Source organism: Gossypium hirsutum, chromosome A10 (genome assembly GCF_007990345.1).
Source record: "Gossypium hirsutum isolate 1008001.06 chromosome A10, Gossypium_hirsutum_v2.1, whole genome shotgun sequence".
NCBI classification, from domain to species: Eukaryota; Viridiplantae; Streptophyta; class Magnoliopsida; order Malvales; family Malvaceae; genus Gossypium; species Gossypium hirsutum.
Genome location: NC_053433.1, coordinates 42,069,407 through 42,091,918, shown reverse-complemented (window position 1 = coordinate 42,091,918; position 22,512 = coordinate 42,069,407). Strand labels below are relative to the sequence as shown.

The 22,512-nt window shown below is 35.2% G+C and overlaps 1 protein-coding gene across 4 annotated transcripts; it reads right to left on the bottom strand.

The window, feature by feature from the left end:
* Positions 1–13,624: 13,624 nt before the first annotated feature.
* LOC107897684 (protein TIFY 4B) lies at positions 13,625–19,019 on the bottom strand. Of its 4 annotated transcripts, none has more exons than XM_016823213.2 (9): positions 18,535–19,019; positions 18,224–18,378; positions 17,964–18,115; positions 17,365–17,494; positions 17,101–17,272; positions 16,516–16,578; positions 15,801–15,864; positions 14,670–14,881; positions 13,625–14,144 (listed from the first exon to the last, which is right to left on the bottom strand). In XM_016823213.2, exons 1-9 carry the CDS (start codon positions 18,671–18,673, stop codon positions 14,128–14,130), a joined length of 1,104 nt encoding a protein of 367 aa, XP_016678702.1. In that variant the 5' UTR covers positions 18,674–19,019; the 3' UTR covers positions 13,625–14,127. The 4 variants fall into 4 exon arrangements, with proteins under 4 accessions (XP_016678702.1, XP_016678703.1, XP_016678704.1 ...); XM_016823214.2 differs by having other exon boundaries at positions 18,227–18,378; positions 18,535–18,895; XM_016823215.2 differs by having other exon boundaries at positions 18,266–18,378; positions 18,535–18,895.
* Positions 19,020–22,512: the final 3,493 nt, after the last annotated feature.

Genomic DNA, 22,512 nt, shown 5'->3' with positions numbered 1-22,512 from the left:
ATATATTGGAAAAGTTGATGGAATGGTGTTTATGATGTGGAAATATGACATGAAAGAATGTTACATGCAATGCAAGAAAATGAAGATACATGACAAGTGATATGTGAAATATGTGATATATGTTATGTAAATTCTTAAAAGCTGATTTGATATTTGAGTTGTGTCTTATTATACTATGAATGTACAATTGGTACTATGGGTAGTGAGATCGACACTTCGAGTAAATTCGTACATAAATAATCTATCGATTCTTTTTATGTTATTATATTTTGATATCATATGAAATGTGGCTACCTATCAAATGGTTATTTGATGTAAATTATGAATTTAAATTAATTACGGACAATTTAGTAAAATGTTGAAAATTGAGGAATTTTCCGATTGAGCCTTCGGAATAAAAACGATACGAATGATCTATTGTGAGGTCGCATGTGTAGTACTAAGTGCAGGCTACTATGCGTACCCGAAAACTGTGATCACGTGTGTATTACTAGGTGCAGGCTACTACGTGTATTAGATGGTGAAGTCACGCATGTAGTACTAAGTGCAGGCTACTACGTGTACCAGACTGTTGGTCGCATATGTAGTACTAAGTGCAGGTTGCTATGCGTACCAGATAGCTTCGGCTACAAGTGTGGAAATGGGAAAATGTGTAGGCAATTATGTATCTGTTATTATTCCTATGAGTTCAACGGGAAATCGATTAAATGAAAATACATGTGAAAGTGATTATGTGATGAACAAGTGCAAGTATATGTTTATTTGAATTTATGAGCAATATGCTCAATATTTTAGCGAACCTCGGTAAAATGGAATGGATTAAGTGAAATTGTGTAAAAGTGAACTTTAGTAGTAAAATGGTATTAGACAGCAGCAGTGCATGACTTTGAAAATTCACCATAAATTGTTCAAAAATTATTGAGAGCCATACCATACATGTATGGATTCCTTATTGAATCTAATTTTAAGGGAAACAAACAACATGGTCGTTGAAATTCTGTACAGGGAGAAATTCGGTTCGTAGTGCACAGGGGTCAGAGTAATCATACCCTAAAACAGGGGAGACTTTAACTAATAAACTGTACTAAATGGCCCAACCAAAAATTCTTGAAAAAAAATTAGTAAGTATACATATGAGTCTAGTTTCATAAAAAATTTACAGAATTGGATTTTGAGTTTTGTAACTTGAGATATGATTTTTTTTAACACCGGGACTCCAGAAAATAGCCTGTCCTGAATATGTGTAATTGTACAATTATAGTGTTTTATCTTGAAAAGCATGGTAGTAATTGCTTATTATTTTCATATGAACTTACTAAGCGTAAAGCTTACCCATCCTCTCCATTTCTTTAGTATTTGCAGGTCGGCTCGGGGTTGGAGATCGTCGGAGGCAAAATCACACTATCAAATTATCATTTTTGGGAAAATTAATTCAAATTTTAGAAATATCAAGTGAGTGGCATGTATAGGAAGTTGGTTTGTGATATGTATTTTTATTATGATTTTGACCATACGTATCAGTCTGCATTGAGTTATCGTATAAAATCATGAGATGTGGTCCTTATACATTATGGTTTATAAGTTTAATTAATCGTGCCATGTCCTATGTTTTGATGTGATGATATAGTTAGCTTTGTTTGTTATGCATGTGTTCCAAAAGTTTTTAATTAAATGAAATTTTATGGCCCAGTTTTTGTCTCTGTATATTGTTAAGTCCAGTAATGCCTCGTACTCTGTTCCGGCCTTGGATATGGGTAAGGGGTGTTACATACTATAAAAAGGAGAGAAAAGAAAGAAAGTAAGCATAAAGCTTTGTAAGTTTGCTTGTAAATAAATAACAACATTCTAAATGAATTATTAAGATAAACTGAACCTTTCGAACATGGACTTATCTTACATTCCCTTTGGTACACTCTTTAAATTTTTTTTTGAACCATTTGGAATACTAAGGTTACATGGGTTCCTTTCCTTTTAAACTTACCATTGCCATGTCTTGACATGGTCTTACGTGGTGTCCTTGCCTTATGAACTTACCATTGCCATGCCTTGGCATGGTCTTACATGGGATATTTGCCTTATAGTAGTTTATCAATGCCATGTCTTGACATGGTCTTACATGATTTCCTTGCCTTGTAAAACTTACCAATGCCATGCCTTGGCATGGACTTACTTGGTATCCTTAAACCCTAATGTCATGACATTTGTCTACTACACATTCCTAAGGTTCAACCGGAATTTTAAGTATCATTTCTCCATCAATTCTTACTTGAATCATCAAGGAATAAATTTACAAAATAAATATATAGATGTTGAAAAATAACATCATTAATTATAAATAATAAAAACTGCATTTATTTACCGCAAACTTACCTCGATACAAAATACGATCAAATATTTTGATTTAGTCCTCAGTCTTTTTCTTTCCTCGGTCTAACTCAGAATTTCATTCTTCTTGATCTATAATAGCAAATTTAACTTATTTAATATTCACATTTATCAAAACAGTCCTTAACTCTAACTTTGGCAAAATTATGATTTTGCCCCTAAACTTTTACATATTTACACTTTTGCCCCAAGGCTCGGAAATCAAACTTTATCCCTAATTCTTATGTTTTATGACACGCTGATCATTTATTTACCTACAGCAACATCAAATTCCCACTCTAACATGTACTTATGACTATTAGGTATTTTTACCGATTATATCGTTTTACTCGTTTTCGCTTAAAATCGCTTAGCTCAAGTCGTTTAACATAATTTCAAGCTTCATATTACACATTTCACCTATGGGTATTTTTCCAAATATGAAGCCTAGATTAAATTATTGCTAGAATAAGATAAATTAAGTTACCGGGACTTCAAAAACGTAAAGAACATTAAAAACGGTGCTTGGAATCACTTACTATGAAGCTTGGAAGCTTGACAAAACCCTAGCTATGAAGAACCCTTGAAATTTCGGCCTAATGAAGAAGATGGGAACATTTTTCCATCTTTTTCCCTTTTTTAATCTTTTAATTACCAAATGACTAAAATACCATTCATTAAAACTTTAGTTATTTTTATCTATGTATGTCCATTTTTGTCCATGAAAACCTAATGGTCTAATTGCCATTTAAGGACCTCTACTTCAATTACACTCTTCAATTTAATACTTTAGCATCTAAAACTCATATTTATCAACTTTTTCAATTAAGCCTTAGTAGGTAAATTAAGCATGCTATCTATAAAATTTTTCATCGATACTCTAACACATGCATCTAATCACTCGATAAATTATAAAAGTTAATCAGAATGAACTTTTCTATCTCAAATTCATGGTTTTGTAACCACTATTCCTTTTAGGCCCTATTTTAAGATGTTACATTTCTCCCCTCTTTAGGGATTTTCGTCCTTGAAAATCTTACCTGTGAAAAGATTTGGATACTATTTTTGCATAACCTCTTCAAGCTCTCATGTAGCCTCATCTACCCCATGCCTATTCCATAATACTTTCACAAGTGCAATACTTTTGTTCCTTAGTTGCTTGACCTCTCAGCTAAAATTTTTACCGGTTCTTCACCATAATTCATATCTTGCTGAATCTCAACCTCTGTCTGTGAAATCACATGTGAAGGATTAGAATGGTAATGAATTAAAATGGACACATGGAACACATCATGAATCTTCTCTAACTCTGGCGGCAAAGCTAACTGATATGCTAATGGTCCAACTCTTTCAGTCACCTCAAACGGTCCAATAAAACGTGGACTTAGTTTGCCTTTCTTGCCAAATCTAAAGACTTTCTTCCACGGGGATACTTTCAAGAACACTTTTTCACCAACTTGATACTCAATCTCTTTTCTTTTCAAGTCTGCATAAGACTTCTGTCTATTTGAAGCTGCTTTCGAGCAATCTCTGATAACTTTCACTTTCTCTTCAGTTTCTTTAACTAAATCAACCCCGTAAATCTGATTTTCTTTAAGCTCTGTCCAATACAAAGGTGTACGACATTTACGTCCATACAAAGCTTCATAAGGTGCCATTTTCAAACTCGACTGGTAACTATTATTATAAGCAAACTCTACCAACAGTAAATATTTCTCCCAACTACCTTAAAATTCTAAGACACAACATCTGAGCATATCCTCAAGTATCTGAATAACTCTCTCTGACTGACCATCGGTCTGAGGATAGAAAGCTGTACTAAAACTCAACTTTGTGCCTAAAGCTTCCTGTAACTTCTTCCAACATCGCGAAGTGAATCTCGGGTCTCTATCTGAAATAATCGATAATGGTACTCCATGTAGTCTAACTACCTCTAAAATATACAACTCGGCCAACTTGTCAAGTGAATAATCCATACAAACTGGAATAAAATAAGTGAATTTGTTAGCTTATCAATCACAACCCATGCTACATCTTTCTTTCTCGGTGTCAACGACAATCCTGTTACAAAATCCATGGAAACTCGATCCCATTTCCACTCTGGAACTAACACAGGCTACAATAAACCTGAAGGTACCTGATGTTCGACTTTTACCTACTGACAGATCAAGCATCTAGAAACAAACTCTGAGATATTTCTCTTCATTCCTACCTACCAATACATTTTCTTCAAATCATTATACATCTTTGTACTACCTGGATGAATAGATAAGGAATTGCTATGTGCTTCCTCTAAAATCTTTTGAATTAGCTCATCATTCTTTGGTATACATATCTGATTTCTGAACATTAAACAACCATCAGAACTGATCTGAAAATCTGACTCTATACCCGACTCACACTGAGCTCTTTTGGCTTGCAACACACTGTCATCTTTCTGAACTTCAAAAATCTCTTCAACAAACATTGGCTTAGCTCTTAATTCGGCTGAGATAGAACCATCATCCGATAAGGTTAAACTAGTGTTCAAAGCTCTTAATGCAAATAAAGATTTTCTTCTCAAAGCATCAGCAACTAAATTTGCCTTACCCGGGTGATAATCGATCGCTAGTTCATAATCATTAGTCAACTCTAGCCATCTTTTTTGCCTCAAGTTCAAATCTTTTTAAGTCATCAAGTATTTCAAACTTTTATGATCAGTAAATATTTGTCACTTCTCCCCATACAAGTGATGTCTCCAGATTTTCAACGCAAATACAATGGCAACTAGTTCTAAATCATGTATCAGATAATTTTTCTCATGTGGCTTTAGCTGTCTAGAGGCATAAGCAATTACCTTTCCTTCCTGTATAAGTACACAGCCTAGTCCATTCAAGGAAGCATTACTGTAAATCACAAACTCTTTAATCAGTTCTAATTGTACTAAGACAGGAGCTTCAGTCAACAATGCCTTTAACTTGTCAAAACTCGGCTGACACTTTTCAGTCCATTCAAACTTGCCATCTTTCTGTAGCAATCTTGTCAATGGAGTATCTATCATGGAAATTCCCTCTACATTCATCTATAATAACCTGCGGGACCAAGAATACTTCTGAGCTCTAATACATTCCTGGGAGGCTTCCAATCAACAATAGCTGAAATCTTGCTCGTATCAACTCTAATACCTTCACCTGAGACTATATGTCCAAGAAAACCAACTTCCCGTAACTAGAACTCACTTTTGCTAAACTTGGCATAAAGTTGATTATCTCTCAAAGTCTGTAAAACTGTTCTCAAATGCTCTGGATGCTCAATCTTATCATGAGAATAAATCAAGATATCATCAATGAACACAACTACAAATTTATCCAAGTAAGGTCTGGAAATCTAATTCATTAAGTCCATGAAAATGGCAGGAGTATTAGTCAAGCCAAATGGCATCACAAGGAACTCATAATGGCCATACCTAGTCCGGAAAGTAGTTTTAGGAACATCTGACTCTTTAACTCGTAACTAATAATATCTGGATCTCAAATCTATCTTGGAGAACATAGTAGATCCCTTCAATTGATCAAAAAAATCATCAATTATAGGCAGTGGATACTTGTTCTTAATAGTCATCTTGTTAAGCTACCGATAATCTATGCACAATCTCATCGAACCATCTTTCTTTCTCACAAAGAGCATTGGTGCACCTCATGGTGAACAACTACGTCTTGGAAAGCCTTTCTCTATTAGTTCCTGCAACTGAACTTTCAATTCTCTCAATTCCATTGGAGCCATTCTATAAGGAGCAACAGAAATGGGTGTTGTACCCGAAACCAATTCAATACCAAACTCAACTTCTCTGATAGGAGGCAAACCTGGTAGTTCTTCCGGAAACACATCAGAAAACTCACATACCATAGGCACTGATTCAATTTTCAACTCTAGATCTTTAGTATTCAACACAAAAGCAAGATAAGTTTCATATCCTTTTCTCAAGCATTTCTAAGCAGACATAATAGAAATCATGGCAATTGAACTATCTGACTCATTTGAATTAACCCGAAGAATTTCACTATTTTCGCATTTCAACTCAATGAATTTCTTTCCACAATTCACTATCACATCATGCACAGTCAACCAATCCATACCAAGAATCACATCAAACTCATCAAATGGCAATAGCATGAGATCAGCTTGAAAACAGTAACCTCTAATCATCAAAGGGAAATTTTTACATACTTTGTCTATTAATACATACTGACCCAATGGATTCGATACTTTAATCACAAATCCCGTAGAGTCTATGGACATATTCATACTAGGCATCAATTTTCATGCAAACATAGGAATGGGTCGAACCCGGATCAATCAAAGCAATAACATTAACATCATGAAGAGAAAATGTACCCGTAATTACATTGGGGGAGGATGCCTCTTCACGAGCACGGATAGCATATGTCCTTGCAGGTGTTCAAACATCTGGTCTCGTTGCTAAATCTCTAGATGCACCTCTACCTGCCCCTATTCCCGAACTTCTCTGAGGTCTGCCTCTAACGGAGGCATTGTCTGATCTTACACTCGGTATTACTTCTCTTTTAACCATCTCAGGACACTCCCGAATGAAATGATCCGATGCACCATATCAGAAACAACCAATCTCAGTTGCTCAACATTGACTTGGATGACGTCGACCATATTGAGGACACTCGGGTCTATCAGGTTGAATACTACCAACACTCACAATTGAAGTGGTCTGAGCTTTCTAACCCATAAATCTTCTACCTCTATTTCGGCTAGAATACCTTGCTGAAAAATTAGATCTCGTAGAGAACTCTCTAGGCCTCTTGGATGTAGACTGAAACGACTTGCTCATCTATCTTTTCTTCGTGTCTTGCATTTCAATTTCAGCTTTGCCCTTTCCTTTCAGCACCTCCTCTGCCTTACAAGCTCTTTCAACTAAAATAACAAACTCTTTTATTTTTAAAACACTGACTGATAGTCAAATATCATCATTGAGCCCATCTTCAAATCTCTTGCAAATAATAGCTTCAGTAGACACACACTCTCGAGCATAATTGTTAAATTTGACAAATTCACGTTCATATTTTGTCACTGTCATCTTACCCTGCTTTAGTTCAAGGAATTCTTTTCTTTTCTGGTCGATGAACCTCTGACTAATGTATTTCTTACGGAACTCCTCCTGAAAGAAATCCCAAGTAACCCTCTTTTTTGGTACTACTGACACAAGTATCTTCCACCAATGGTAGGTCGAGTCTCTTAAAAGTGATACAACACACTTCATGCACTCTTCAAGTGTGCAGGATAACTCATCAAAGACCCTGATAGTATTCTCGAGCCAAAATTCAGTTTTCTCTGTATCGTCATCTTTAGTAGCCCGAAACTCTTTGGCCCCTTGTTTCCTACTTTTATCAACTAGTGGCTTCTCTCTTCTAACTGTATCTGTGACTGGGTAAGCTACATAGGTAGTCTGAGGGTCATGAGGGGGTGGAGTTCTAACGGCCAGATTCATACGAACGAACTCAACAAACCATTCATTCATAGCTTGGAAGAAGGCTTCTCGAGCCCCTCCTCTCTGACTAGCTATAACGGACCTTTCACTACTATCTGGTGGCACTGTCCCTTTTGTGGGAGCGGGCGCGTTACTTTCTACATCATTTGCACCAACTCATTCGGGATCCATAACTATAAAAGAAAAAAATTTTAAAATGGTCGGGAGTCGTCACACTATCAAAATATAAGTATGGCATGTATAGCTAGACTCTTACTCGTATTGAATATTCCAAGAACCGACTAAACTCTTGCTCTGATACCAATAAATGTAACACCCTATACCCGAGACCGTCACCGGAGTCGAGCATGAGGCGTTACCAGACTTATCTTACTTGTTCAGGGCATAAATTTTTTTAAAAATTTATTCGCTCGCATTCATCCAATAAATCCCTAAAAGGGCCTTCGAGACCCTAAAACATGCAATTGGTACGGTTCGGGACCAAACCTGGAACATTAAAAAATTTTCCAATTACTTACATAAATCAAAACAATTTCTTTCACTATTTATAATAAAACTGTCTATCTGCGTAATAGTCACTAAATTAATTATAATTCAAGTTAAAAAACACAATATTTAAATCCGTAAACTTTCCCTGAAACCAGACTCATATATCCTCTTACCATAATTTTTCCAGAATTTTTAGTTTGGCCAATTTGTACATTTTATTCATTAAATGTTCCCCTATTTTGCAGTTCAGCAGACCTGACCTCTCTTCACTAAAAATTAATTATCTCATTATAAAAAATTTATATAATGTTTCTGTTTATTTATAATGCAAATAGACTCACTAAGTAATCTAGAAATATAAACTATGACTTATAATTCTTTTTGTACAATTTCTAGTGATTTTATAAAGTTGGAACAGGGGATCACAAAGTCAATCTGAACCAGTCTTATAAAAATTTAAATATCTCATAATATAGACTTCCTTTGCTTGCTCTTTTTCTTTTTTAAGAAAATAGACTCAATAATATTTAATTCTATATCTCATTACCCATTTAATTCCATTTCTACAATTTTTAGTGATTTTTCAAATCCACATCGCTGTTGTTGTTTCCTAACTGTTCCATGGCCAACTCTTACTCCTTCATAATTTCTTTGCATCAAACCTCATTTAGGCATACATAATACCAAAACATGTTCTTATTTAGCTATATCATAAGCTAATCATTACCAAGTATTCACATGCCATTCTTTAATCATATCATAAGGACATACACACAGAATAGCCAAGTCCCTATACATGCCATAACTTAAAGTATTTCTAGTCACAAGATACCGAGATAGCTCGTTGATAGTGTGAGGCGATCTCCAACGTCCTTAAGATTTTCCAAGTTGGCTTTGAGATACTATAAAAAGGATAGAAAAGAAAGGGAGTAAGCATAAAGCTTAGTAAGTTTGCATGTAAATAAATAACAACATTCTAAATGAATTATCAAGATAACCTGAACCTTTCGAACATGGACTTATCTTACCGTCCCTTTGGTACACCCTTTAAATCTTTCTTTGAACCATTTGAAATACTAAGGATACACGGGTACCTTTCCTTTTTAAACTTACCATTGCCATGTCTTGACATGGTCTTACGTGGTATCCTTGCCTTATGAACTCACCATTGTCATGCCTTGGCATGGTCTTACATGGGATGTTTGCCTTATAGTAGTTTATCAATGCCATGTCTTGACATGGTCTTACATGATTTCCTTGCCTTGTAAAACTTACCAATGCCATGCATTGGCATGGTCTTACTTTGTATCCTTAAACCCTAATGTCATAACATTTGTATCCTACACATTCCTAAGCTTCAACCGAAACTTTTAAGTATCATTTCTCTGTCAATTCTTACTTGAATCATCATGGAATAAATTTACAAAATAGATATATAAATGTTGAAAAATAACATCATTAATTATAAATAATAAAACACTGCATTTATTTATCGCAAACTTACCTCGATACAAAATACGATCAAATATTTTGATTTAGTCCTCAACATTTTTCCTTCCTCTGTCTAACCTCGAATTTCATTCTTCTTGATCTAAATTATTTAATATTCACATTTATCAAAACAGTCCTTAACTCTAACTTTGGAAAAATTACAATTTTACCCCTAAACTTTTGCATATTTACACTTTTTCCCTGAGGCTCGGAAATGAAACTTTATCCCTAATTCTTATGTTTTATGACATGCTGATCATTTATTTACCTACAAAAACATCAAATTCCCACTCTAACATGTACTTATGACCATTAGGTATTTTTACCGATTATGTCGTTTTACTCGTCTTCGCTTAAAATCGCTTAGCTTAAGTCGTTTAACATAATTTCAAGCTTCATATTCTACCATAAAACATCAAAATAAACACATTTCACCTATGGGTATTTTTCCAAATATGAACCCTAGGTTAAATTATTGCTAGAATAAGCTAAATTAAGTTACCGGGACTTGAAAAACGTAAAAAACATTAAAAACGGGGCTTGGAATCACTTACTATGAAGCTTGGAAGCTTGAAAAAACCCTAGCTATGAAAAACCCTTGAAATTTCAGCCTAATGAAGAAGATGGACACAATTTGCCATCTTTTTCCCTTTTTTAATCTTTTAATTACCAAATGACTAAAATACCCTTCATTAAAACTTTAGTTATTTTTATCTATGTATGTCCATTTTTTTCCATGAAAACCTAATGGTCTAACCATTTAGGGACCTCTACTTCAATTATACTCTTCAATTTAATCCTTTAGCATCTAAAACTCATAGTTATCAACTTTTGCAATTAAGCTCTAGTAGGTAAATTAAGCATGCTATCTATAAATTTTTTCATCGATACTCTAACACATGCATCTAATCACTAGGTAAATTATATAAATAAATCAGAATAAACTTTTCTATCTCGAATTCGTGGTTTCACAACCACTATTCTATTTAGGCCCTATTTTTGGATGTTACAACCATTATCTGTACAGAGGTATTTTATTTGTTTTCCCATTTGTTTTTCAATCATAATTTTCCAAGACTTAAATGCAGAAAGCACATCGCTTTTTTTCTTAAGGAAGAACGCCTAAACTTGTGTAGAAAAATCATCAATAAAAGTTAGCATATATTTAGTTCCACCTCTTGAAGGCACTCTAGATGGCCCCCACAGATCAGAATGAATATACTCTAACATTCCCTTCATGTTATGGATTCGTCTGGTGAATCGAACTCTCTTTTGCTTCCCAAAAACATAGTGCTCAAAGAACTTCAGTTTGCAAATTTCTTACCTATCAAAAAGTCCTCTTTTGCTCAATTTTACCATGTCATTCTCACTCATATGCCCGAGGCACATATGCCAAAGTTTAGTAATATCAGCATCTAACAAGGAAGAGGAAGCGACAGCTGCATCACCAGTAACAGTAGAACACTGCAAAATATATAACTTGGTAGTCTTTCTCTGTCCTTTCATCACAATAAGGAAACCTTTGGAAATCTTTAAAACTCCATTTTTAGTTGTGTATCTGTACCCTTTTGAATCAAGAGTACTCAATGAAATTAAATTTCTCTTCAATTCTGGAACATGTCATACGTCACTAAGTGCTCTGACAACTCTATCAAACATCTTAACTTTAATTGGTCCAACACCTACGATTTTACATGAAGCATTATTTCCTATCAAAACAACACCTTCAGACACTGTTTCGTAAGTTGTAAACCAATCCTGATTTGGACTCATGTGGAAGGTGTAGCCTGAATCAAGTATCCACTCCTCGCTCACTTTAGAATTGTTGACAGAAGCGACTAGAAGATCACCATCGCTGTAGTCTTCTACAAAATCAGCTTCATCAAAATTTTTTGGTTGTTTTCACTTTTGATTCGCATCCTCTCTTTTAATCTTGTTCTATAGCTTATAGCTCTCAGATTTAATGTGCCCTTTCTTCTTGCAGAAGTTACAAGTTTTACCTCTGTTTGAAGACTTCGATCTACCCTTAGATTTATCGCGAGGATTCTGTTCCTATGTCCTTCCACAATCATCATCAGCATTCTGATCTTGTCTCCCACAAACAATGAGACCCTCTCCTTAAGAGTCGTGTTTAATCATAAGATGCTTCATCTTATCATACGAGGTCAAAGAATCATAAATCTCATCAACTGTGAGAGACTCGCGGCTATATAAAATCGTGTCTCTAAAGGTTGAATAAGATGGGGGCAACGAACAAAGTAGAATCAACCCTAGATCTTCCTTATCATACTAAACCTCCATGGCCTCCAAATTTGAGAGAATTTCTTTAAACACTGTTAAGTGTTCGTGTACAGATGCACCTTCCTCCAAACGATGAGCATAAAGACGCTGCTTCATATGCAACTTGCTTGGTAGAGTTTTTGGCATACATATTTGTTCCAGCCTCTTCCATAATGCAGCGGTGGTATTCTCCTTCATCACATCCTGCAAAATTTCGTTGGACAAATGCAGATGTAATTGTGTTAATGCCTTTCGATCCTTACGCTTATTCTCTTCATCTGTTAATGTCGAAGGCATCTTATCTATCCCTAGCAGGGCATCCTCCAGATCCATTTGCACAAGAACTGCTTGCATCTTAATCTGCCAGAACGCAAATCTGGTGTTGCAATCCAACAGCGAAATTTCATACTTCAAATACGCTATTACCGTGATCGAGATGAATTACCCAGAAGCTCTGATACCAATTTGTGAAAATAAAATAAAATAAAATAACACAGATTTTACGTGGAAACCCTTTCGGGAAAAAAAACCACGGGCAGAGGAGAAGAAAATTCACTATGTAGAATTTGAATAATTACAAGAGGAATAGACTATGTCTATTTATAGGCTTGTAAAGCCATATTCTAGTAAGATTGAAACACCTTATTCTAATCAAAATAAAATAGATAGAGTTTAATAAGGTTTAATTCTAAAATAAAATAAAAGAAGTGTAGTTCTATATGGATTTTACTTGTATTTTATGTTATCACTGTATTTTATTTAAATAAAGATTCGGGTCATTTAATTCTAACAAAGTATATGAAGAAAATTTTGACATTAAAGTGTCATTTGTACAATAAGAAAATGTGATTAAAAATCGTTGGAGTAAGCTCTTCAAAATGAGAATAACATGAAATTATTAAATTGAATAAACATTTTTCATGAAACAATCACACCATCAATGTTTTCATATAAAATCAAACATAATCACAATACCCCGAGAAAAAGAGCTCAGACAAATAGACAAATAACACGTAGACAAATAACACGTTGAGCAACTAATATACCCTATTAATTTCTTACATACCTAATGCCAACTTTTCATGAAGCCATTAGCGTGAAGTCATTTTCTCCTTCACTACTGAACAAAGTAAGACGGAAATACATAAATATTTAACAATTAAACGATCGAATCCCCAGGATTCAAGATTCAACCTTCATATATAGCTTTCAGAAAAACAAAATCTTAAGTAGCTATAGATTAACACAACATACTGTATGAGTATTCAAGAATCAACCTTCATACATAGCTTTCAAAAATTAACACAAGATCCCTCAAAAAGAATAACACAAAATATCGCATGTGCTCAACCTTCATATATAGTTATTAATTAACACTACCGTAGTATTAGTGTTTGAGACTTTGAGACATTTAATAGTTTTTATTTTATTTATATTTATGCTATTGTTTAAAAAAGAAAATGAATTGGGAAGTTCAAAAAAAAAAGTTTTTACAAGGAATCATTTGGGCATAGCCAAGTAGAAGTGAATTGAAGGTAATAAACACGATACATATAAACCCCTTGATAGGAAAAGAGCTAGTTCACCCGCCCCAATAAGCTATAATTAGTACAAAATTTACATATCAAGGTTAAAGCAAAGGAAAGCATTGCTTGCCGCTACATGTGGCTCCCTATACCTCAAAGCAAAGACGTAGAGATCCTAATATCAGAAACAAGAAATTCCCGAACACGGTCGCTCAGCTTTGCAAAATTTGATCAGAAAATTGTGCAACTTCATCATACCACTCAAAACAAGAGTCTGTCCGAGTAAGGAACTCGACCCATACAAGCCAAATCATGATATATAAATATTATTTATATATTTATATACATATGCAGGCATGTCAAAGGCCCTCTCCAGTTACTTTTTCCTCTCCTACGTCCGCTGTGGGTAATGCACCTAAAGAACGCATCTCTTCACTCAAATCCCAATGAATGTACTTTTGATGCATAAAAGACTGAATTTCAATGTTCTTGACCACCTGCATGGAAATCATACCACAGTAAGATTCTTCCGCCCATACTCTAAAGGCTAACTGGAGAGTAACTATGTGAATAATTAATGAGCAATTAGAAGATATAAACATTATCCAAATCAAAGAAATATGTTAGAGACATACCCCAAATAGAACCCCAAAATAAACTATGGTATAGCCGGTTGTAACTTAAAATCTAACAGAATTTTAACACTTGCAAAATTATTGGATTATTCTTCAGAAACGTGGCTCATCTATTTGCCCAGACAGAGAGTCAAAACCTTTTTTGTTTTTGTTTGAAAAAAGATCATCAAAACTGCCCCACAGCAACTATACAATATCATATATGTCTGTGTGCATGTGCGTGTGCGTGTGTTAATATGGGCATCCTTCAGCCACAATTTTTACAAGAACCAGACATTTACACGATTATATGATTAAACATCAAGTATAGTGCAGTACTAGGTGTGACTGCAAACTACGTAGCATCTTTACATCATACAAAAATGTAAAGATTACTTCAAAACTTACCTTCATCATTGAGATCTACAGAAAAATTCACAAGCTCTTGGTTGTCAGCTGAGCTATAAAATGCATGTGGCATTCCAGACTGTGGTGGAGAACTTGTTCTGCTCCGATTTGTTTGTCCATTTAAGTAGTTAGCTCTTATCTGATGGTTCAGGTACATCTCCGAGCTAGACAAAGTTTGTCCTGCATTTTTCCTGCCTTTAAAGAATCTTCCCCTAACAGAAGAATAATCCAAAAATATATTCTAAGGGTTAATACATGTAATCCAGAAATATATTCTAAGGGCATGAATAGGTGGTTGAAGTATACCCCTTTCGTGATTTGGGACCTAAAGAAAAAAAATTCTCAGTTAAGTACCCAAATGTGTATCTGTCAAGTTACTCAAGTGGCTAACATCATTACATAATGCCAACGTAGGTCTAATAATAGAAGGTCGTCTGCCAAAATCAATGCCATATCAGCATTTCAAGGTCAACAAACTATTTTTCAAATTTCAAAATAATAAGCTAAAAACTTAGAATTATAAAATCAATAAAAATTCTAGGGAAAAAAAGAGAGAAAGGACCAATCTGCCATGGGTCTGCTTCGAGATAACAAGATTGGCGGCAGGCTGGGGAAGAAAAGCGGAAGAGAAAAATGAGGAAGATAGAGGGCAAGAATACCTTGGGCTGGCCAGCACCCTTTCCCCTTCTCTCCCCTTCTCTCTCTCTCTCTCTCTCTCTCTCTCTCTCTAATTCCTTCTTTTTTCCTGATTCTCCTCTTTTAATTTTCTTTTCAAAAATTCAAAGAATTAAAATAGTTTAATCCAAAATAGAAATTAAATTTGTTATGTTTTCTAATTCAAAAGAGTGAAACTAAGATAAAAAAATCATTTTTAAAATAAAATATTTTAAAAATGCTGAACGAATAAAATTACCATGTCTCGCATTTTTATACTGTTCAAAAAACTAGCATGTCTTTAAAACATTTATAGTCATAGACTAGCAAGTGACGGAAGTAAATTTTGGATACTTAATTGTAATTTTTTTTCTTTTTATTCAGATACCAAATTGTGCAAAATGATATAGCTCTGCTGGTTTGTAAATTGAGATTACAAGTAAATTCAGCAAACGATATCTTAGCTGGTATAGATACCTGTCTTTTCGCTTTTCAAGATATCGCTGCAATGATACTTTTCTGCTCACCTGTCCATCTACATCTTTAGACCGAGCAACAAGTGTTACAACAGGAAATAAAGAGCCAATAATGGTATATTATCAAGCAGTAAAAAATAATTTTTACTTTCTCAATGGCCCAATCATCAATAAAGTATCATGAAGACCCCAAGGCGCTGACATTTTCGAGGAGCCATTTGGATATGCTTTTCTAGAGTTTATTTAGTGAAAAAAACTAACATGATCAAGAACTTTATTTTACATGTTGCATAAATAAAAAGGTGGGAACTAAACTCTAGAACAACAGAACTAAGCTTTTTAATGATGACATATAAGTTAGGATCAGTCTCTATGTATCTTGGTAGCAAATCTTTGGACATGTGCATTCTTCTCAAGTTTTATCTATAACCAAGTATATAATAGCTCAGCCAATAGGTAAAGTTTATGGTAGATAAAAACATAGAGTTTTATCTCCTTGGCAATCTCTCCACATTTGAATTAATTATAATATCATGATAATGGACTGCTCGTCTAGACCCTATCATTTGGCTGCAAAATATTGCCAATGAAATTCAAAACTCAATTTCTATTATTTATGTAGAGAATTTTTACACTAAGAAACAAAAGTTATGAAGCATTTGCATATTATAGAACACTAAATCAGAACAATAAATGAAGAAAAGAAAATACCATACCAGAATCACGACTAATGTTTGTTTTTCCCCTACTAAACTGCTGCTGATATTCTGTCATCTTCTCTGTGAAGGCAAATTGTAATCACAACCACTAAATTGTCAACAAGTTACTAAATTCAGCAATAAGATTAAAAATTAAAAAGAAAAATAAAGAAGGGAAAACTGTCAACCAGGAAATGTTATTGGAATTAACTAAATCTCAGCATTCATGTGCCACTGTCATGCTAATAGTCTATTTTCTGTTTAGTATATCTAAAACACTTATACACAGCATCTAGCTCTTAATACATATATGATCTCTTAATACATATACGATTGAAAGGAAGTTATACAACCTACAAAAAGCATGCCTAGTGGAAATTATTAAAAAGAGATGAAACGTTAGTTTCCTTCTATAAAGATAACAAAGACATATGTTTCAAGTGCAAAAAGAAATGGCAATCCAGTCCAAACATCAGTAACAACCAATGTCTGTGTTCTCTTTTCCATTAACTTAAATGCTGCTACAGTTCAATTGCAGCATAGATGTTTGATAATCGCAATAGCCAAATAGAGCAATTCATTTATCCATTTGAAGACACTAACCAGTGTGCATGGTATGAGAATTCAAGCTCAAAGCAATAGATGAAATAAGGTCATTTTTGGCTTCGGCTTCTTGTACATGACCCAGAAAGGAACTAAAGGCACCATTTTGATTACAAAGATTGCCCTGAGGAAAATCAATAGGAGAAGCTGCCAGGTGCATGATTGCTCGTGCCTGCAAACCCATATTTGGATACATTGGAAGAAGGCCAACATGCCACTATTGTTCTCCAGGTATATATCCACAGAAAGAGGAAGCTTCATTACCTTAGCAAGTGGTACACTATCGTACACATTGATCTTTCCACAGTAAAAAATTGTCATTTGCCCACCCAGCTCATTTGTTTCATATTGACTTCTGCCAGGCAATTTTGAATACTCCCGTGGAGAGCCTAAACTGAAGAAAACAAACAAGAGTATACAACTATAAGTTTTCAATGTAAATCTAAATTGAACACAATTAGCACACCTATTCACAAATAGAAATATAATATATTTGCATATATATCAAACAAGCAAGTTGTTAACTGTTTGCCTTGACTATATTATCCGCGTTAGAGCAATATCCACTCAATGTACAAAGCCAAACTCTCACCACTTAACATTCTATAGGTCAATGCAATTTCCATAGATCAACGGAAGGTAAAGATAATAGCACAGTGCTTCACATCAAAGATGAACTATCCTAAACTGAAAGAAATATTAGAGAGAGTCCATCAATATCATTCCTTTTGAAAACCCAATTACCATTGCATCACTGTTTAAAAGATATAAATTAATAAATTGATTATATATCCAAGCCCATCAATAACAAAAGGAATTAGATAAAAACCACAATTCGTAGTAATAGGAAATTGAAATTAAACCTAGGCGAAAGAGTCTTGTCATCCGTGTCACCGCCCTGACAATTCATCTGCACGACCGGGGCAGCTTTCAAAGAAAGATCTTTTTGGCCGTACAGGCTTTCTTCTTCTCCAAAGACTGCTTCTTTTACTGACTCACCAGAATTTGAAGCGACCTAAACAGAGCATTCCAAGATCATTATCCATTTATCCAAATAACAAAATGAAGCAAACAGAACCCAGAAAAGTGGCTTAAGAAGAAATAAGAGTGAAATAAGACGCGCCACCGCATTTTGCGGAGGAAAATGTGATGGTGGTGGACAAACAAGGATTTTCCGGCGAGCTCCGGCGCCGGAATCTTCGTTGCTTTCCAACAACGCCTTGAACGAAATCACTTGCTGGATCGCCTGCGACTTGTTCCATGACGGCCTACGCATTCCTGTAACGTCACGTGTCAATGTTTACATATTACAATTTTTTTTTTGGCTGTCCCTCCATGTTTCCCAGTATTCTGGATACGGTTAAGAAAATACGGAGACCAAGAAAGGGCAAAAGCAGAAGTAAAAGAAGATCAAAAAAAAAAAATCAAAAGCACCTTTTTCTTTGAGGAATTTGCGACAGTCTTCGCGAGTGAGTTGAGAAATGTCTTCTTCGGTTAGTTGGCTGAGGGGTTTATCAAGTATCGAACTGAACGACGCTGTTGTAGTCGCCGTCGTCGTTACCCCAGCCTCCATCTAACCGTCGCCACAAATCCACCACAGTGGCAACTCAGGTAACTATAGGGAATTCGAAGGCCAAATTTTTACTACTAAATGAGCGGCCGCCGCAACAAACAATTTTACAGGAGAAAATTGGGCTACAGTGAGGCGAGCTTTGGTATTTAATTATTATTATATATATTTTTTGGAAGAATTTGAGGCGCGGTCAAGCACTCTAAGCTGCCACCACATATAAAAAAAATGCGATTCAATAGAGATATAGCTGTAACAAAGTGGCGTTAGTGGGACCTTGAAATTGTCTCATCCTACAACACTCTACAATATCATTATTATAAGGTGTTGTTGGACTCCTTTCAAATTTAAGATAAAAACAATAAAATAAACATTTAAAACTCTTTAATTTAACTAAACTAAAAGTTACACTTGAGTATTTAAAACTCTTTTGTTTAACTTAGGATTATACGAGCAGAGAAAGATAAAAGTTTTATTAAGAATTAGAATTTCCTTAGCCTTTTCTCCTCGACCCTCAAGTATAGGTCTTGTATCGCTCGATGCCACTCCATGAACGGAAGCTTGAGCGTTACTCTCAACTTCATCAGAGTCAGCTCGATTGGATGTCATTGCTATAAGAAAACATTTTTTAAAACGGTCAGGAGATATCACACTATCACAGGTTATATAATTGCATGTATAGCTAGACTCATACACGCTACGTTTAGTCCAAGAATCGACTAAATTGCAACTCTAATACAAATAAACGTAACACTCCTAACCGGTATCCGTCGCCGAACTAGGGTTACGGAGCATTACCGGAGTTTTCAATTCAAACGAACACAAATATCAAACATTTCAAATCATATCAATATTCATATTAAAACTAATTCAAAACATACATATTATCCCTTATATGAGCCCTTGAGGCCCTAAAAACATATTAGAAACAAGTCGGGACTAAATCGAAAACTCATAAAATTTTCAAAAAATAGTAAAAATTCTCAATACTGTAGGGGTCATGTAACACCCTAACTTGTATCCGTCGCTAGAATAGGGTTATGGAGTATTACTGGAGTTTACAGAACATTCACAGATACTAGTTACTAAACATTTTCTAGTATCAATCATAACGTCCCTTAAATGGACCCTTGAGGCCCAAAACGAACAATAGGAATAAATCGGGACTAAATCAGAATCTCATTCATGAATTTTCAAAAAAAAATTCTTATGAACAGTACTCATACACCCGTGTGGTCTAGAGACATGCCCGTGTAGTCGGGCCGTGTGACTACACATACCCATCTCCCTAACCTGTGTAACTCTTTGACTTATAAGGCATGAAGAAATTGAAATCACACTGCCAAGTCACACGCCCGTGAGCTAGGCCGTGTGACATATTTTATTTTCAAAATTTAGGTGCAGTTTTCACACGGCCGTGTAACACGCCCGTGTCCAAGGCTATGTCAACCACACGGTTGAGACACAAGCCCGTGTCTCTTCCCGTGTGCCCAACTCTGAACATTCTGTTTCTCATTTTTAAGATGCAAAGGACACACGACCGGACCATATGCCTATGGGCAAGCTATGTGTCACATACGACCAAGACACACGCCCGTGTGTCTACCCGTATGGACAAAAATAAAACCATTTCCTTGCCTCATTTGTCACCCAAAACTTACCATTTTCCTGCACCAAAACTCACAAGCATATATCCACCAATCCAACATCATATTCACATAAAATTAGTCATCAAACATGTAGTATTATCTCATGTATCAATGGATATAAACTTACACTTATCATAAACTTATATGCTAACATAATTCCAACAAACTAACACATAACAAGCACTTATGTTGTAACACTCCGTACCCGAGATCGTTACCGGAGTCGGACACGAGGGGTTCACAGACTAAATTCACTTATTCTCACAGTCCATTTTGAAAATTTCCAAACAGCTGACTAACTGCGTCACTGTCACCTTAAAAATCATATCTTGAGTTCCAAAACTCGAAAATCAGTTTCGCAATTTTTCCCTGAAACTAGACTCATATATCCATCCACAAATTTTTTTCTAGAATTTTTGGTCGGGTCAATTAGTACAGTTTATTAGTTAAAGTCTCCCCTGTTTCAGGGTTCGACTACTCTAACCTCCACACACTACGACTTGGATATCTCCCTGTACAGGGCTTCAATACTGATGGCGTTTGTTTCTAATGAAACTAGACTCAAAAAGGAATCTATACATATAAGGCATGGCTTCTAATTATCTCTGGTTAATTTATAATGAATTTCCAAAGTCGGAACGGGGAATCCAGAAACCGTTCTGGCCCTGTTTTGCGAAAACCTAAATATCTCTTAACATACTGTTCATATGATCGTTTCGTTACTTTCCTATGAAAATAGATTCATCAAGGTTAGATTACATAATTTATTCACTATTTAATTCCATTCCTACTATTTTTAGTGATTTTTCACATTCGCGTTGCTGCTGCTATCAGCATCTATTTTTAAGGTAGACTTTACCTATTACATAGTTTCCATGATTCAACTAGCCCTTTTGCATAAATAGCATAAAATATGATCATGATTAACCATTCCAATGGCTAATCGTTCCCAAACATTTCCATACCTCTTAATGAACATCATACAAGACGATTATAAATTTAAGCTCAAAGTGTATATAAGCCATTTTCGCATGGCTATCCAAATTTATACAAAACCAAAGGGTCCATGACCAACAACAAAAAGGGTAGTCCTATACATGCCATTTCAAAGTTCAACCAAAAGTGTACCGAAAGGGGCTTTGATAGTGTGGGCGACTTCGACTTCGACACTCCCGAGTCCGATAGCTGACGAACCAAAATCTATAAAACAGAGATTCAAAGAAACGGAGTAAGCATTTAATGCTTAGTAAGTTTTGAGCAATGGAATTAGGCTCAACTGAAGTATAGCATTCATATAACTAAACATAGCATTCATATAACTAAACGGATAATTTCATATACACATATATTCTCAAAAATCAGTCCTACTTCACATTTCCAACCCTTATATTCATACATAGGGGATCAACTTAACCAAAAACCAGAAGCTCCTTAATCGACTGAGCGAATGCTATTTAAGAGGAATCAATTAATCCAATGCATGTACAACAAATACCTCGTTGTTTAGATTTTACGAGCGTATTAATTGAAATTATTACAGCAGATCGCTCATTCCCAAAGTCAAGAAATCTTCGGGATTTAGCCGGATATAACTACTTGTGCAAGGCCTTCGGGTCTTAGCCCGGATGTGGTCACTAGCATAAATGCCTTCGGGACTTAGCCCGGATATAGTCGCTAGCACAAAAGCCTTCGGGTTTTAGCCCGGATATAATCGCTAGCACAAATGCCTTCGGGTCTTAGCCCGGATATAACAACTTGCACGAATGCCTTCGGATCTTAGTCCGGTTATAGTCACCTAGCACAAAAGCCTTCGGGACTTAGCCCGGATATCGTTCGAATAACCATGCACATATATCAATAATCATGACACATCCATATTTCATTTTCATTACCAAAGCTCAAACATAAAACACTTATCACACTTACAAATTTTGGCTCAATAGCCACATACAAAGAGCATGATTTTGATTTACTCAAGACATAATCTAATCGAATCATAATCTAAGCTCCATTACTCGAAAACTTACCTCGGATGTTGTCGAACGATTTCGGCGGCTATTCGATCACTTTTTCCTTTCCCTTATCCAACTTTGGTCCTCTAAGCTCTTGAGCTAATTCAAACAAATTTAACTTATTAAAGTCTCATTATGCTACCTTATGGCCGAACATGACAATAAATTTGATGGGTCATAT